Source organism: Rhinatrema bivittatum, chromosome 4, assembly GCF_901001135.1.
Source record: "Rhinatrema bivittatum chromosome 4, aRhiBiv1.1, whole genome shotgun sequence".
Classification (NCBI taxonomy): domain Eukaryota; kingdom Metazoa; phylum Chordata; class Amphibia; order Gymnophiona; family Rhinatrematidae; genus Rhinatrema; species Rhinatrema bivittatum.
This window is the reverse complement of record NC_042618.1, coordinates 189,890,229-189,907,211: the sequence shown is the minus strand read 5'-3', so window position 1 is coordinate 189,907,211 and position 16,983 is coordinate 189,890,229. Positions and strand designations below refer to the sequence as shown.

The 16,983-nt window shown below is 42.3% G+C and overlaps 1 protein-coding gene across 1 annotated transcript in view; it reads right to left on the bottom strand.

Moving 5' to 3' along the window:
- The window catches only part of LOC115090395 (store-operated calcium entry regulator STIMATE), a 158,475-nt gene that overhangs the window by 52,370 nt on the left and 89,122 nt on the right, over positions 1–16,983 (bottom strand). Inside the window, exon 3 of the mRNA XM_029599425.1 lies at positions 16,152–16,200. Within this exon, the coding sequence (XP_029455285.1) occupies positions 16,152–16,200 (49 nt within the window). The remainder of the gene's footprint in view (positions 1–16,151; positions 16,201–16,983) is intronic.

Here is a 16,983-nt window from a genome sequence, read left to right as displayed (position 1 = left end):
CAATCAACTCTTGCCTGTATGACATCACAGCCTCCTGGAAGCCAAGGTGGGACTAGGTGAGGAGACTGGAAGTTGAACAAAACAAAGTGAAGCATCTATTTATAGGTGCCATCTAAATCAAATGAAGCGGTTGTCCTCCAACTGAAAGGTCTGAGCATGTGCAAGCAACTATTTGCTCTATGGAAGTTTACAAAGAATGATCTCTTTTCCAAAGCTCTCTCAGAGTTTAAAAAAAAGATTTTGAAAAGAAGGCTTTTCCAATGGTAAAATACTATTTCTGATCATCTCTGCTGCAGTCACTCACTGTAACAAAAACACAGAAGCAGTGGCTCTGCTTTCTGTGTTTATTGGGGAGAGGGTAGGAGTGGGTGGAGACTGAAGTACTGCCAATGAGGCTGAGCCTTAGGATGAAGTATCATTGTTTATTCTAACTTGCTGTGTCTGTGTGACAGACATTTTTGCTCACACTATAATGGAACTGTAAGTGGTAGTATACTATTAAATTCTTATGTGATAACAAAACCCCTAGTAGGCACTTCAAATTCCATGATGCCACTGTGAGGAAAGGGCAGAGGAGGGAATGGCAGGAGCAGGAGATTGAGTGCTGGTACAGAGTTAGCCCAGCCTATCAGTATAAGCAGTACTAATGGCAGCTAGAAAAAAAGGCAGTCCTACCCCTAAACTTTAGAGATTTTTTTTTTAGCAGAATTCCAAGAGTGGAAAACAAGTCAAGACAGAAAAAATTAAATTTGGAGAGTATGTGCCACCACTACATTTTCTTCTCCTCGTCTTCTGGAGCAGAGGCAAAAGTCAGGAGAACCATTCAAGGCTGGCATTAGCAAGGCAGGGGCATGGGCAGAGACAACAGAAGTACAACACCCAAAACCAGCAATATGCTCTTCTATGGTTACTACTTCTGAGGCAATGGAGGCACTATTTTCAACAACTGATTCTGAGGAAGAATCTTGTCTGAGACTTCCTGAATCAGAAATTGAAAAGCTATTAGCTGAAGAAAATTTAGAGAGGTTTAGTCAGTAGCATCTTGGCCTCCAGTGAGGTGATATATGTGATAGATGATATGGACTGTGTTGAGAGTAATCCCCAGGCAGTGCAGATGGAGAATGTGAGTGATGCTCCTGGCCTTTTTCCTCACAGTCCACCCTCAACCACAAATCCATTGCCAGCAGAATCCCAAATGATGCAGAGAAGAGATTGCACAAGGTATCTCTGCTCTGGAATCATTTTAAAGTGAGGTAGGACCCATGTTTTGCTCAGTGTATTAACTATGGTAAGGCCATTAATTGAGGGAAGACATTGGGGTATCTGACAAGTCTTCTCCTTTTCAACCCATTTCCGTTGGCTTTTGCTTTGAGTAGCAGAGGGGGTCCCCAGGCTAGTACTATCATCCTCCCTCATGCCAATGCTGCTGCACCTGCTAGCACAGGGGAGGGTGGCAGTACTAGCACCTGCTAGAATTTCACCTGACACTGCAGAGGTTAGTGGAACAGCAGACTCTCTCCATAATCTGTCTCTAGAAATAGAGACAGGTGAGGATCACTCCCAGGGCATTATGATTGGGTTGTGATAAGGCAGCTAACACAAATCCTGAAGTCCTTCAAGAATGCCACAGAAGGTCTGAGTTCCAGAAGCACCACCCTGGGTGTGGTTATTCCTATAATAAATATTCTGGAGGAAAAGTTAGAAAATTTCCATGACCAAGTTGTCCCCACAAAACCATCTCTCCTGACACAAGCCGTAGCCAAAGCAGCTAGCAAGAGAGATGCTCACACTAACACCAGCAAAGTAGACCGCAGCGGAAATTTCTTGACATGCTATCTAACTGAGCCCATTGAGGACATGGATACAGATGCACTGGCATATTGTTCGCATAAGTCCCTCATCTTGCCTGCCTTGACCAAGGAGTCTCAGCATTATCTCTTCTTCCCTTCAATCATGTCTTCTCAGTGGAAGGGTACATTGTGAGCTCTTATCATTCAAGGCAGGTCTTTTTGAAAATCAATCTGATTTTGTTGGGCTTTCCAGAATTTCCATGCACATGGCAAGATGACTAACAACACTTTGGGAGATTTGCTGCCACTCAGCCTAGCTGCCATACTGCAGACTCTAAACCTTAAGGGGGTCTTTCTGCCACTCAGCTTTGCTGCTATACCTAGACTTTATACCTTGGTGATCTTGCTTCCACTCTGCAATACCCCAGAATCTTCATCTTGGGCTGTTCTTGCATTGTGGGTGGCTGTTCTGTAACTCTTATGGTGTCTTGGAGTCTTCGTGTCACTCTTAGTGCAGTTTTGCCCCTTTACCGTGCCTGAGGTTTTTTTTCTGCCACCTTTGTTGCCCCTTCATGGTGCCTTAGGATATTTAAGACACTCTTGGGGTAACTTTTCCCCTCTCGTGCTGCCTTTGGCGATTCATACCACTGTTATTGGTGCCCTCTTTGGAAGTGTTGGAGTATTCTTAACACTCTTGATACTGCTTTGCTCCTCTGACTGTGCCTCAGAGAACTCCTGCCACTGCTGATACCTTTTGTCCCTTTATAGTGTCTCAGGCTATTTATGCTACTTTTGGTGCCATTTTGCCATAGTCTTGGTTCTTTGGAGTTCTCTTCCTTCTTTCTGATGACATCTATCAACAAGTTTCATTAGAAATGATTGGAAAACCAAAAGTTTCAAGCTCAAAATAAGCTACATTTAATAGAAAAGTTGACTTTAATAAGAAACAAAAAGATTGAATAAAACACAACTTTTTTTTCATTTGAAACTAATGAAACAAATGGAGATGAACTATGAAATGAATAAACGAACCAAATTGAAAATTTTGCCACTGCATTTGCCCAATACCTATGCTGTTTTCATACATACTTCTTGTCCAGTAGTGAATGAGAATTCACTCCAGACTCACTGTTTGTGTTCACATTAGAAGGAGACTGGGATGAGAGTTCCACCATTTATCCTGGATTAATTGTATGTGAATGGAATTCTGTTATAATCTGGTGTGGGTGTGGTTGTGGACCCTGGATCGTAGTGAGAGCTGACTCCACTCTCAGGGAGGAGCCCTGTGGGGACTCATTATGATAGGCGTGGCCTCAGCAGAGACGGACACAGATGTGAGAGACTTTATTATACTGGAATCGTGGGTGGCACCCACAATATGAAGAGAAGACACTGTCCAGAGTAGTAAAGCTGCTCAATGATGATATCCCTGGTAGTGGCCTGCAGAGTGGGGTACGCCAGGAAACTCCTCTCTTGATGACACCCCTCAGGGTAGATCCGGTAGTGGCCCGCAGTGCAGGGTATGCCGAGGATCCGCGAGTAGTAGTTCAGAGAGGTACAGGAGATCAGCAGAGTGAAGTAGATGATGGTTTACACTCCATAGTGTAGGAAGGTAGCTGGGATGAGCACGGTAGTGGCCCGAGGCACTGGGTACACCGGCGGTTCCGTCAGCAAGATGGTGGAAGCGAGAAACACTCACAAGGCTGAACTGGTAGGATCCAGAGTCAGGATGACAGGAATCTCCAGGCAGGAAGGCCCTCCAAGGAGCGGATAGCCAGAACGTAACAAGGCCCCCGAAGAGTGGGTTCCTAACGCGTTCTATGTCCAAGGACTCAGGAAGCAGTTCAAGTAGTGAAGTGAAGCATCTCAGAATGGAGTGGAATAAGCAGGAAGGAAGTCCTTGCTAACTCGTAGGAAGCATAGGCTAGCTGGGTTAAATACTTCTGCTGGTTGACGTCATGTGGAGGAGGCGCCCCCGGGGTTCCCGCCATGACATGAAGAAAAGAGGGACTGGCGCGTGCGCGCATGCCCTAGGTAATCCCCGATTCAAGATGGTGGACCGGATTGCCTACGCCGTCCCGGGGATGCCGGGGAAGGCGGCGTTTGCAGGATGAGGCCGTCATGGCTCCGAGAATCGCTAGTGCAGGGAAAAGAGGTGAGCAGCAAAGATCACAGCCGTCTGCGACCGACGGGCACAACATCTGTAGTCAATTCCAGAACTTAGTCTGAACATAACTCCAACATCCAGATTGTGCAATGAATCAGTGGCTATTCCCTAAGTAATCAAGTTTACTTAGGGAATAGCCACTGCTATTAACTGCATCAGCAGCTTGAGATCTTTAGTGTTTGGGTAATTACCATGTTCTTGTGGCCTGGTTTGGCCTCTTTTGGAAACAGGATGCTAGGCTTGATGGACCCTTGGTCTGATCCAGCTTGGCAATTTCTTATGTTATGTTACTCTTGACCAGCCAATCATCCAGGTAAGGATGCACATGCATCCCCAGCTTGCATAGGTGCGCTGCTATCATGGCAAAAGGCCAAAGGTCGGTATGTGGATTCTGGAGATGACAGTTTCCCACAACAAATTAAGATAATTTCTGTGATGGGGGATCTCTCTTTGTGGGTATAAGCATCCTTGAGATCAAGAGAACACAGCCAGTACCCTTTTTGAAGAAAAGGGATTAAGGTGCTCAGGAAAATCATCTTGATTTTTTTTTTTCTTTTTATAAATCTGTTCATGGCCCTTAGGTCTAGCATGGGATGGAGTCCTCCTCTTTATCTGGAATCAGGAAGTATTTGGGAGTAGACTACCCATCCCTCTTTCCTCTGGTAGAACAGGTTCAACCATGCTGGTCTCTTAAGAGGGAGGAAAGCTCCTTTTGAAGCAGTTTCTGATGTAGCAAGAGATCCCTAACTGGGGCTGAGGGGCTGATTTGGTGGGAGACCTAACAGATTTAATTTGTACTCATCTTAGGATGCTACGGATCCATGTATCTGAAGTTACACTTGGCCAATGGTTTACGTAAAACTTCAGCCTCTGACAAGAAGGGGCTCTGATATGAGTACAGGGATGCAGGCTATGCTTTCTACAATCCCATCAAAACCCTTTCCTGGGAGTTGACTGAAGTGCTGGCTATAGCTTAGGGGCCATTGCTGCCTTAAACAGGGATATGGGACCTGTTGTATCTGGGAATGAGGGGGCAGAGGGTAGCACTTCTTCAGTTGGAAAAAGTGCATCTCAGCTTCATTCACAAATACTTCCTGGAGGAGGAGTGTATGTCTGGAATGGTAATGGAGAACTGCTATAGTGTTGTATAGTGCTCATGGATCTGTACCACCACTGCTTTAACTTTATCTCCAAAGAGATGGAAGAAACTCTCAAGGTCATTAAAAAAAAAAAGGGGGGGGGGGGAATCACATGATGTGGTAAACCGAGGAGGATGTGTCTCTCTTGGCTTGGGGTGTCACATTCCTGCAATCGCTGGCAAGCTGATCTCAGAAGGGCTTTTTATTGCCTTACACTTTTCTCCTAAATCGGGCTTATGTCGATAGTTCATTTTATGCAATAATCACCAACTGTTATTCCAGCTAAGGCAGGGAAAAAGGAGAAAGACAAACTGTACAAAATGGAAGGCAAGATGGTGACCGCAAAGGAATTCACTGAAGGCTGGCTGCAAGTGAAGGTGATGATTTCTGAAATTAAAGAGATAGTCATCGCGGCCCTTGATGAAAAGCTTAGCAGCATATCGGAAAAGATATCTGATCTAAAAAATAATAATTACAGAATTCAGCCCTCGACTAAAACAAGCCGAAGGCTGTATCTCAGTGCTAGAAAATGATGTCCTGGCTATCACCAACAAAATGGTGTCTTTGGAAAAAAGCATCAAGGAGCACACCGATAAAATTGATGACCTAGAAAACAAATCAATACAGTCTAACTTAGTTTTATCGGCTTTCCTGAATCTATAGAAGAGGCAGGCCTGAGAAGCATACTGCTGGACTGGAGGCATTAGAACTGCCCGACCTAAAGGGATCTTTAGAGATAGAACGTGCTCACAGACCGGGCTCGTGTAGGGAAAATGATTCGTGGCCCAGAGTGGTAACTGCCAAAATAATTAATTTTGCCCATAAGCAACAAATCAATCATAAAACTCCGAATCTAAAGTTTCAAGCCCAGAGAATCCATATAGCTCAAGTTTATTTGCTGCGTGTATCAGCGCTGCGGCATGAATTTTCGCCAGCCTGTGCAGCTCTAATTCAAAAGCAAATCCACTTCACTCTACAATTTCTGTCCAAACTTCAACATGAGGGGAAATCTGCAGTTTATGATTCCTTAGCAGCAGCACAAAAGTTTTTGGAGGCACTGAATAAATGATTCCCAGCATTTTTGGAAATTAATGCTATTACAACTTCTGCATACATGATTGCGAGCATTTTTGGCAAGTAAGATTACCGCAACTTTATGAAACTTCCATGGTAGCCTAAAGTGAGGAGGAGCTTTCTTGATTTGCACTGACTTTATGGATTACACCAGCATCTTTCTACAGTTTCGATCCCGCATATGGCATATGCAGGTCCCAGGATTCCTTCTTTCTATATAAAGGACTTCTTACCAGTTTGTAATGGAACTTTATCATTATTAGCAGGGCGAAAGCTAAGTTCCATTTGCTTGGGTCCAACCTTTCACAGATGGCATTCTGTTGCTTCTATCATGCATTGTGATGAGCAGCAGAGTATAGTATGCATGCAGGATTTGCTTTTTCTTCTTCTTTTCTAATACCTGTAGTACCTGAATGTAAGCCGCTTTGATGTACACTTTGAAGTGCTGAAAAGCGGAATATAAAAATCTAGATAAGTAAAATAAAATAAACAGACTAATGTTTGTACAATTGTTTGTTTAATTGTTGTTAATTTGTATTCCTTTAATAACAATTTGAATTATATGCAGCTGTGGGGTTGTAGGAATGTGGCCCCTACTCACGTATAATATTGGTCCTGTGTTCTGATTTAAGGAAATTAAGGGGTGTTCAGGGAAATGAGGAGGGGGTTGGGAGGGTTGAGAAAGGGGGAGAGTGGGGTACCAGTGAGGTTCAGAAAAGGTGTATTTGTTCTTTGGAATGGGTGGGCTTTTTATCCTGCTCGGACAAAGCTTTGGTATTAATTTGAAAATCAACAGGTAGACTCGAATTGTTTTGCCCAAGAGTTCTGTTATTTCTTCCTCAACGGAGGCAAACACTTATGGTATCTTTTGCAGTGGAAGGAGTGGCTGGGAACCTTCCACTGTTCTTTGGGAAGCTTTTCTTTTGCATAAATATCAGCTTTGCTCAAAATGGGGGATAAAGTAAGGGTAGTTTCCTGGAATGTGGATGAGTTAGGGTCCCCTATTAAGAGAAAAAGTGTTCCAATCTTTGACACATGCCAAGGCTAATATTGCTAGGAAGCGCATTTATCTGAAGCTGAGAGTCAAAAACTAAGAAGGGAATGGGCCATAACCTATTATGCTCCAGTGAAAGGGAAAAAAGGAGGTGTGGCAATCCTTGTGAATAAAAACACTGTATTCCAAGTACTTAGAGAAATTAAAGACCCAGAAGGTCATTACCTTATTATTGTTAAAACTGAAGGTAAGATCATTACATTTGTAATGTGTATGCGCCTAATGTATATAACCATTCTCTCTTATCAATTTGGTTAACCAAGTGATGGCTAACTTGCAGGGATCTTTAATAATGGTGGGTAATTAAAGGGGATGTAACAACTCCCTTATGAGGAAAGACTAAAGAGGTTAGGACTGCTCAGCTTGGAGAAGAGATGGCTGAGGGGGGATGTGATAGAGGTGTTTAAAATCATGAGAGGTCTAGAATGGGTAGATGTGAATCGGTTATTTACTCTTTCAGATAATAGAAAGACTAGGGGGCACTCCATGAAGTCAGCATGTGGAACATTTAAAACTAATTGGAAAAAGTTCTTTTTCACTCAATGCACAATTAAACTCTGGAATTTTTTGCCAGGGGGTGTGGTTGGTGCAGTTAGTGTAGCTAGGTTTAAAACAGGTTTGGATAAGTTCTTGGAGGAGAAGCCCATTACCTACTATTAATCAAGATGACTTAGAAAATAGCCACTGCTATTACTAGCATCAGTGGCATGGGATAGACTTAGTTTTGGGGTACTTGCCAGATTCTTATAGCCTGGATTGGCCACTATTGGAAACAGGATGCTGGGTTTGATGGACCCTTGTCTGACCCAGTATGGCATGTTCTTATGTTCACAACTGCATACACGACTACAGTTTGGATAAATCGTCTAGCACACATGGGTCCCGTTTGGGAACAGATAAGGGCATCTCATTTTTGTACAGGCATTTACAACTGATTGATATATAGAGGGTATTAAACCCTGAAGTCAAAGTCTATACACAACTCTCGTGCCCATATGACGATGTCCAGAATTGCCTATATTTTGATCTCACCAGATCTCTTTGCCAGAGAGGATAGAGCGGAAGTAGGCCCTATTGAAGTAGCTGACCATGCCCTACTTTGGGCAGATTTTTTTTTCTCAGCTGAGAGGAATACATTTCGCGCATGGCGATTCCCGGGGCATGATAAAGAATTTAAATCTTTTTTGGTAGGAAAATGGGAGGACTTTCAAAAACATAATTCGCAACACCAACATAACCCCACTTTATTTTGGGAAACATTTAAAGCTGTTTTGAAAGGGGAAGTAATTTCTTATGGGATTAATAAAAATAGAAAACTAAATAAGACCATATTATATTTGGAGGACTTCTTGATTCTTGTTTGGAGGCCTTCTTGATTCTTGTTCTAATGCTCTGAGAGCGTGCAGATAGTCCCTAACTGCTTTGGAGACGGAAAATACTGAGGAGCTGCACTTCCTGCAGGGGCTTATGTACTAGGGGCTGACGTCAGATTGAAATCTGATCCGTCCCAACTGCTGGCAGGAGTACACTATACCCATTGGTCCTGAGTCCATCTGCTACACGCTAGGAAAAAAGGATTTGTTTCAAGTAAAAAGGAGATTGGCCAGCCAAATAATTCAGCTGAATAAAGATCTCTATAAAAATACCCCGAATCGTTTAAATTCTTATTTGTGTTTGAGGGCTGAAAAATCTTTGCAGTGTTCCAAGCATAATTTTTTTTTAGATTCGGTAATAAGTCAGGCAAAAAGGATGGCCAGACTGGTAAAATTTTGGAAAAGGAAAACCTTATGAGTGGTAAGGAAATAAATGAAGTTCTGAAGAAGTTTTATGAGAATTTATACTTGGAGGATAGGGAGGGGGGAACAATGAAAGAAATTTCTTCAAGGACCTACATCTCCCTCAGCTATCGGAGTTGCAATTAGATTACATTAACAGACCTATCACTAGTTCAGAGGTAATGAAGGTGATTCATGCTAGTAAGTCACATAAGGTGCCTGGCCCTGACGGCTATACAGCAGACTTTTATAAACTACTTTGTCCCCAGATTGCAGGTCCTTTAAGTAATTTCCTTATGGATTCCTTTTGAAATAAATCCTTCCCAATAGGCTTTAATGAAAGCTTTTATAATGGTTATAGCGAAACCAGGTAAGAATCCCAGCCTAGTGTCATCGTATAGACTAATACCTTTATTAAATTGTGACTTAAAGCTTTATGATTGAACTATTGCTAAGAGGCTAAGTAATTTTATCCCATCGTTAATTTCGACCTCTCAAGTAGGTTTTGTTTAAAAAAAAAATCTGCTGGTTTTCATATAAATTAAAATAATCTTGGCAATAGAAGCTTGTAAAGCTGCAAAAACCTGAATCTTAGCTATCAGCTTTCTCAGAAAAAGCTTTGTTAGGGTATCTTGGGCCTACATGTTCTCTGCTCTGGGAAGATTTGGCTTCCGAGGTCCTATTCTAGAGTATATTTCCCTGTTACTTAAGTCACCTGTCTCAAACATTTTAGTTAAAGAGTTAATTTCGGCAGATGTGCAAAACCAAAGAGGTGTCAGGCAAGGTTGCCCATTATCTCCTATTTTATATATCCTATCAATAGAGCCACTTCTTTGGAAAATAGCCTGTGACTCTAAGATTCAGGGTTTCTCAATAGGTGACCAGGAATTCAAAATTGTGGCCTTCGCAGATGATATTCTAGTTTATTTAATTAACCCAGAAGTCACATTGTTGGAGGTCCTAAGAATCCAAAAGGAGTTTGGGATGTTTGCTGGCTTAAAAATTAACCAGAGACAAATCGGAAGCTTTGGATGTCTCAGGTGAATTATGGACGAGCTGGATGGGTGAGTTTTCATTGAAATGGGTAAAGAAATGAGTATTTGGGAATCCATATCCCTTCCAATATAGGAAAACAAGCCGTTAAGTCCGTTAAAACGGGCAAGATTTTTGTTCCAAATGCCAGCTAAGCGTTGTGTGAAGAAGTCATTACTTTTCTGTTCGTCTTAAACCTGCCACCTTATCATTTCAGCAGGTTTAGCAGAATGTGTGTATTATGAGGCACAGCGAACAACAACTACTTTCACCAGGTCTTTCCAGGCTTTATCTGCCTCTGTCATATCTCCCCATCAGTTGTCTGACTGCAGATCCTTTCAAGTGAAGCTGCAGGAAACCTGGCAGTACTGCTGGATGCGCGGCATGTCGGAGTGTGGAGCTGAGTGTATGTTTAGGGGTGAGTGTGTTTGTGTAGGTGAGTGTGATTGAGGGTGGGGCTTGTGTATGTGGGGGTGCATGCAAGTTTATGTGGGGGTGCTTGTGTGGGCGTGTATGTCGGGGACTGCGTGTGTGGGTTGGGGGAGTTGGGAGAATAGGATGTGTGTACATGGGGGATAGTAGGGCATGGAGGTGTCAGGATGTATACTCTTCCCCTCCACCCTCTCTCCCCTTTGCACTCCCCTTGCACCCAATGCTCCCTCCTCCACCTCCCCTCTTACTGTTCCTGCTGCCCCATCTCCCAACCCCCTCCCCCTCATTTTCCCACTGCTCCTCCTCATCTCTCATTCTCCCAATGTTCCTCCTTTCTTCCACAGGTCCTCTCCTGCAGCCCCTTCCCATTCTAATCACCTGCTGGTCTACCCCTACAGCCCCCCCTCTCCCCTCATTCGTTCATTAAACTCCCCTTTTACTCACTGCTCCTCACCTGCCCAGCACCCTTCTCTTCCTTATTCTCCCATCTTACTCCTCCACCTACTGTGGCCCTCCCCTTTCCTCTTATTATCCTCCTTCTTCTAGTCCCTTCCTACTTTGGTCTCTGACATCATCTTTGTTCAGCTGGTAGGGCCTAGGATACTCCAACAGCCCTTCTGCTGTTGATGAGTCCATGTTTTTGTTTGTTTCATTTTACTGTGAGGCTGGAGAAACTCCTCAGCTCTTCTTTTGCCTGAGCCATGCTCCTCTTTCTTTGTTGTGCTAATGGGGCCTGGGAAACCTCCATCAGCCGATCTGGTGCCGGCACAACTGCCTACCTGGTGCCGGCAGCGCTGCTGCACTTGCTGGTCCTGCAGTGCAGACATCACCCTCCCCCCTCCCAACATCAGGTGAGGTCATTACATCACACATGCGCAGACACAACACAATAATTACCTGGAGCCCCTGAGAAGAACGTTGGTCAGAGCTCTCTCGGCCACGCATGTGCGGCATGGCAAGTCGGTGAGAGCTCTCTGGTCCGCGCAGGCGCGGCACGTCGGGCAGAGCTGCTCTCTACTGTGCATTTGCGGCACGTCGGTCAGGGCTCGTTTATATGACTGATTGGTGGGATGAAGGAAATATTTTTAAAGTTGTTCACTCTTTCACAATATTGAATTTCCATCAGATTTATCTTAGAAGTATTTTGAGAAATGTTCAAAGCAAGGAACATTTTTGGGGACAGGGAGATATACTTACTTTTGAGGACTTAAGGAAGCAAGGTTTTATTGCATCTAACACCTTTTTATATTTGCAAACTTAACATTTTTTTAGGTCCTCAGAGGTTAAAACAAATTTCCTGCTGGGAAAGATCTTTCTTGAGAATTTATGTGATAATGCTGATAAAATGAAAGGTGCCATTTCAAAAATATATAGTCTGCTTAATAATGATCTGCTAACTGCACCAGCTCATATTCTGGAATGGGAAAAAGACTTGGAGTTAAATATCTCAGAGAATGAGTGGGATTTTTTTTTTTTGTTTGTTTTGTTTACTAAAAAAAAGTTCTATCTCAGTGTCTATATTGGAAAATAGCTCTAAAGTTTTATTAAGATGTTATTTGACCCCTGCACACGTTCATAAAGCCTATCCTTGCCTTGACAATAAATGTTGGAGAAGATGAGATGCCATTGGTTATTTTCATATTTGATGGAAATGCCCTATCATAGCTAAATTATGGAGAATGATATATTTTTATTAATAAGATTACTGGCTTAAAATGTAATCTGTCCTACAAATCTGCTCTTTTGAATATTACTACACCACATGAGGAACATAAATCTTGGCCCCTAGCACAACTGAATAGGAAGTGCCGTCATTATCCAATATACTCAAACGGTTGGACAGAGTTTACAGTTTGAGTAAGATTACTGCTATTAAGAGACACTACACAAAATTTGAAAATGTTTGGACTCTTATATAAGTTGGAAGAAAGCCAGTCGTTGAATGGGTACATGCTGTGCTCCTATGATTATTTAAATATGCTGCGCAAATGTTCATCTGTTATATTTTTGTTCCCACCTTTCATGTTTTAGTGGCATATTGCTGGTGTAGCCTAATATAATGGTTTAACGTTCCTTTCATGGGTTGTTTAACCACTGCTTCATCTATAATGGACATAACACTGCATTGTTAATTCACCTTATTGAATTTGCATATTTTTAAAGGGGTTGGGGTTGAGAGGGTGATTGGGTGAGGTGGGCTAAAACTCTAGCAGTTTTGTTAACTGTGTTTTATAATGATCAATAATATTGGATGTTTCAAAACTGTAAATTAGCAATAGTTAAATAAAATTAAATTGAAAAAAAAAATAATCAAGGATAGGAACAGACCATGTGTTTTATACCCCCATTCCCTTGTCCACCAGTTACTGGAGAGTGTCTTACTGCTTTTGAGGAAGCTGCATGACTACTCCCTGCAACTACTTCAGCAGGTCCTGCTTGACCTGGCCCATAAAAAGCTGGTAGGAGATTATGCACTCCTTTACATATTGTAGCTCCTTGAAATTCTTTCCACCCATGATTGTTCAAGACTTCTTCCCCAGGTACAATAAGGAGCAAGTCCTCTGCGTCTTGGCCATCTTGAGAATGGATTCAACCACCACAGATTTGTGTGGTAGCTACCTGTTTTCGAATCCAGGAGCCTTCTGGACAAGATAAATTACATTTATCTTCCTTTTAATGGCAGCCACAGTTTCCACATCCTCATCTGTAACTCCTGAAAAGTTTTGTGGACTGGGACTGCCATAACTTCCTTAAGGGGGTTCCACAAATTGAAGGATATCTAGTATCTTGATTCTGGTATCATTCTCCATCAGCAAAGTAAATGGCATAGCCTCCACCATTCTCCAGAAAAATCTAGTGAAGGAGAGCTCCTCAGGAGAGGACTTCCTCCTTTCCAGGAAAGCAAAAGGGTCAGAGGGGGGTAACCCATTGACTCCCCTTTCTTCAAAATCATTGTTAATTCTAAAGCTGTACCCCTATGAGAACTCCAATTCAGATCTTGATTGGTAGGCCAGTGGTGAAGACACAGATGGTACCTGATCTGCAGCCAAGGCCTCAGAGAGGGGTGCACTTTTTTGCTTTGGCTTGGAATCCAGGCAGCTCTGGTGCCCGAGAAGTTTCTTTCCCAGATAGGCTGGAGACCACAGACACCAGTACCAAGATACTGGGAAGCTGAAGGGTCTCTAGAAGAGACTCAACTTCAGCACTCAACGGTCCTGATGCCTGAGCACCGAGGTCTTTCAGAGCCTTGTCCAATGCCTGCTGAATCTTCTTGTCCAACTTTTCCTTGAAGACAGTTTCCCAACTGGGAGAACATAAGAACATGCCATACTGGGTCAGACCAAGGGCCCATCAAGCCCAGCATCCTGTTTCCAACAGTGGCCAATCCAGGCCATAAGAACCTGGCAAGTACCCAAAAACTAAGTCTATTCCATGCTACTGTTACTAGTAATAGCAGTGGCTATTTTCTAAGTCAACTTAATTAATAGCAGGTAATGAACTTCTTCTCCAAGAACTTATCCAATCCTTTTTTAAACACAGCTATACTAACTGCACTAACCACATCCTCTGGCAACAAATTCCAGAGTTTAATTGTGCGTTGAGTGAAAAAGAACTTTCTCCGATTAGTTTTAAATGTGCCACATGCTAACTTCATGGAGTGCTCCCTAATCTTTCTATTTTCTGAAAGAGTAAATAACCGATTCACATCTACCCGTTCTAGACCTCTCATGATTTTAAACACCTCTATCATATTCCCCCTCAGCAAGAGGGTTCGCCACATCTTCCTCGGAATCGAGAGGTGTTCATTGGCAGACACTTGAATCCATAGAGACTGGCATGGATGCTGGGCCATCAATAAGGATGAACTCTCCTCATCATGGGACCATTTCTTTTGGAGGGGGGGGGGGGGGGGTTCGCAGCTACAGCTGGATAGGCACCACTCGTGGAATCTCACACCTATGAAGACCAATCTGATGCTTACAGGATTTTTCCCAATAGTGAGAAAAAGGTGGAACCCTTTGCCTTCTGCAATCTGGAAGAGCCAAGCTAGGGCCTGTCCTTCGGGAATCTATTGATGCTCGACACTGAGGGAACCAAATGCTCCCCGATGAATCTTCCTCAACTAGTGCAACTCCAGAGTGCTTTGATGCCGATGCATTGGACTGCCAATATCCAAAGTGCTTCTCTATTCAGTTGACACCATCTATCCTTCAAGGTCATAGTCGCGCACAGGTGACACCTCTAGATGTCATGCAATGCCCCCAGGCACAAGATGCATCATGAGAATCAGGGCTAGACATAACTCTGGCACACAGAGGGCATCACTGAACCTGGTCAATTGGAAAAGAAGGGAGGAAAAGTTTAACTCTGTGACAAAAGAATCTATGCCCATCGAGCACTAGCAGTGTGCCAATCAAGTACTAAGACGGAAATAAAGCTTACGAAATAAAGTTAAAAACCTACCTAAGGATACTACCAGGAGACATATATGAGACCGTTGGGCCCCATAATCAATGATCCTGCAATCAAAAAACCCGAAAAAGGACTAGGAGCAGGAGATTAAAGAACCACAACTGCTGGGATCTATTGAAAAGGTGAAGCTGAAGAGAACCCTGTGTGCATGCATGGTGTGTTGGCACGCTGGGCATGCTCAGTAAGGCATAGTCAAAGTTCTAGAAACTTTAACATAAAAGTTCTGGGCTCCAGGAGATGATGTAACCCCACTTGTAAGAACTGCCATCCTGCTTGTCCTTGGAGGAAAAAAAAAAGACTTATGCTGGGTCTTCCAAAGAGGCCAGTCTGCTAATTCCATATCACTATACCATAAATACAAACCAACAGAATTCACATGAACTGAAGAGACTGCAGCTTTCTGTAGCCATGTCAGTATTGCTCATCCAGCTATCAGATATGTTATCACCAATGAGATCACTACTAAATAACATGGCTCCAAAAGAGAAGGATTAAACAATCTAGCATAAAGTCTTGAAAAATGGTTAAATTTTAATTTGAGTGTAGACAGACGCTGCTACCAACATCAGCAATGGATATGATTGCTACCTCAGTACAAAAACACCACTGTACATGTGGTCACTTGGCAGGGATTCTTGATGAATGGTGTCCTACAATTTGGCCACCAAACGCCCATTTTAAAGAAGGAAGACACAATGAGCATGGCCTAATTATAGAATGCAATACACTTCCATCTTATGTTGCCATGGTAGATTAATACCATAATACAAAACATTGACATTTCAATAGGAAATCTGAATTTGTATTCATGCTTCAGCAGGTATTTGTTTACTAGTGACTTAACTGGATCTCTCAGAAATGGGAGGGATTATTTATTTAACTTTATTTATAAGCGTTTGATATTCCGTCTTTTCCTAAAGGTAGGCCCAAGGCAAATTAAATAAAACAACAAGCACTGCATACATAAGTAATGGATGCAAACAGATACGATATACAAATATGAAGTAGTAAATAGGGGAGATTATTCTTAAATGTACAGGACTCAAATATGGCTGCTCTTGCATTCTCTAACCTGCTAAATTCCTATCGACTTTCTCTCATGTATTTTACAGTAAGTGTAATTGATCCTTCTTTCCTTTTCAATAAACCAAACATGTTGAATATGTTAAAAAAAAAAAGCATTTGGGGCAAAGGCAGTAACATTTAAATACACACCATATCCTCCACGGGCGTCTTTCATGCTTTGGTTCCCTGAAGCGTTTTACTGTAAAAAAAAAAAAAAAATAATAATAATAATAAATAAAATAAAAAAGTTATTCTATTGATTCTGTAAACATTAACCATACATTTGTACTAATCATGTATATTAGCATGTCAAGCAATTTCACTGTAACTCTTTATTCACAAATTAATTCTAGCACATAAATATCAAACCCCTACAGACAGCTGGTTTCAGAGGTCTTGCTTCAGTTTACTTCCCACAGTCCAGTGGAAAAGTCAACAGGCTATTTGATCAATCATCCTGCTTTAGTACTCAATGAAACTCTCTGCTTTATCAGCAAGGTCAGAGATCTTAAGTAAGAAGCATTTGTTACCTATGACTTACCCAGCAAATTTGGTATAAATTTCTGTGACAAATTCTCATTTCTGCAGTGTGGCTATTTCATTTAGTAATTTAGTCTCCAGAAATTATTAAATTTAGGACGTTAAGAACAAGAAGTAGATTTCAGAACAAACAAGCTCAGTCTGAATAAACGTGAATATCTTTTGAATAAGAAATAACTAAGATCTGCATTATTCATAGCAATTGCTAAGTAAGCTTTTTATATTTCACTCTGGCACAAATTATTCCAGAGACTGACACATGATGAACTAGCTTCACAAGTACAGACACTGACTGGCCTGGAAATCTAGGAGCTGTGGCTACATTGTAGAGCTCCTGCTTAGGTTCCCTCTCCAGCTCTGTTAATTAAATCTACTAACCTCTCTCTGCTCAAACTCAGAATGTAGGTACTTCGGTGGTATTTTGATATTACTACGCATACAA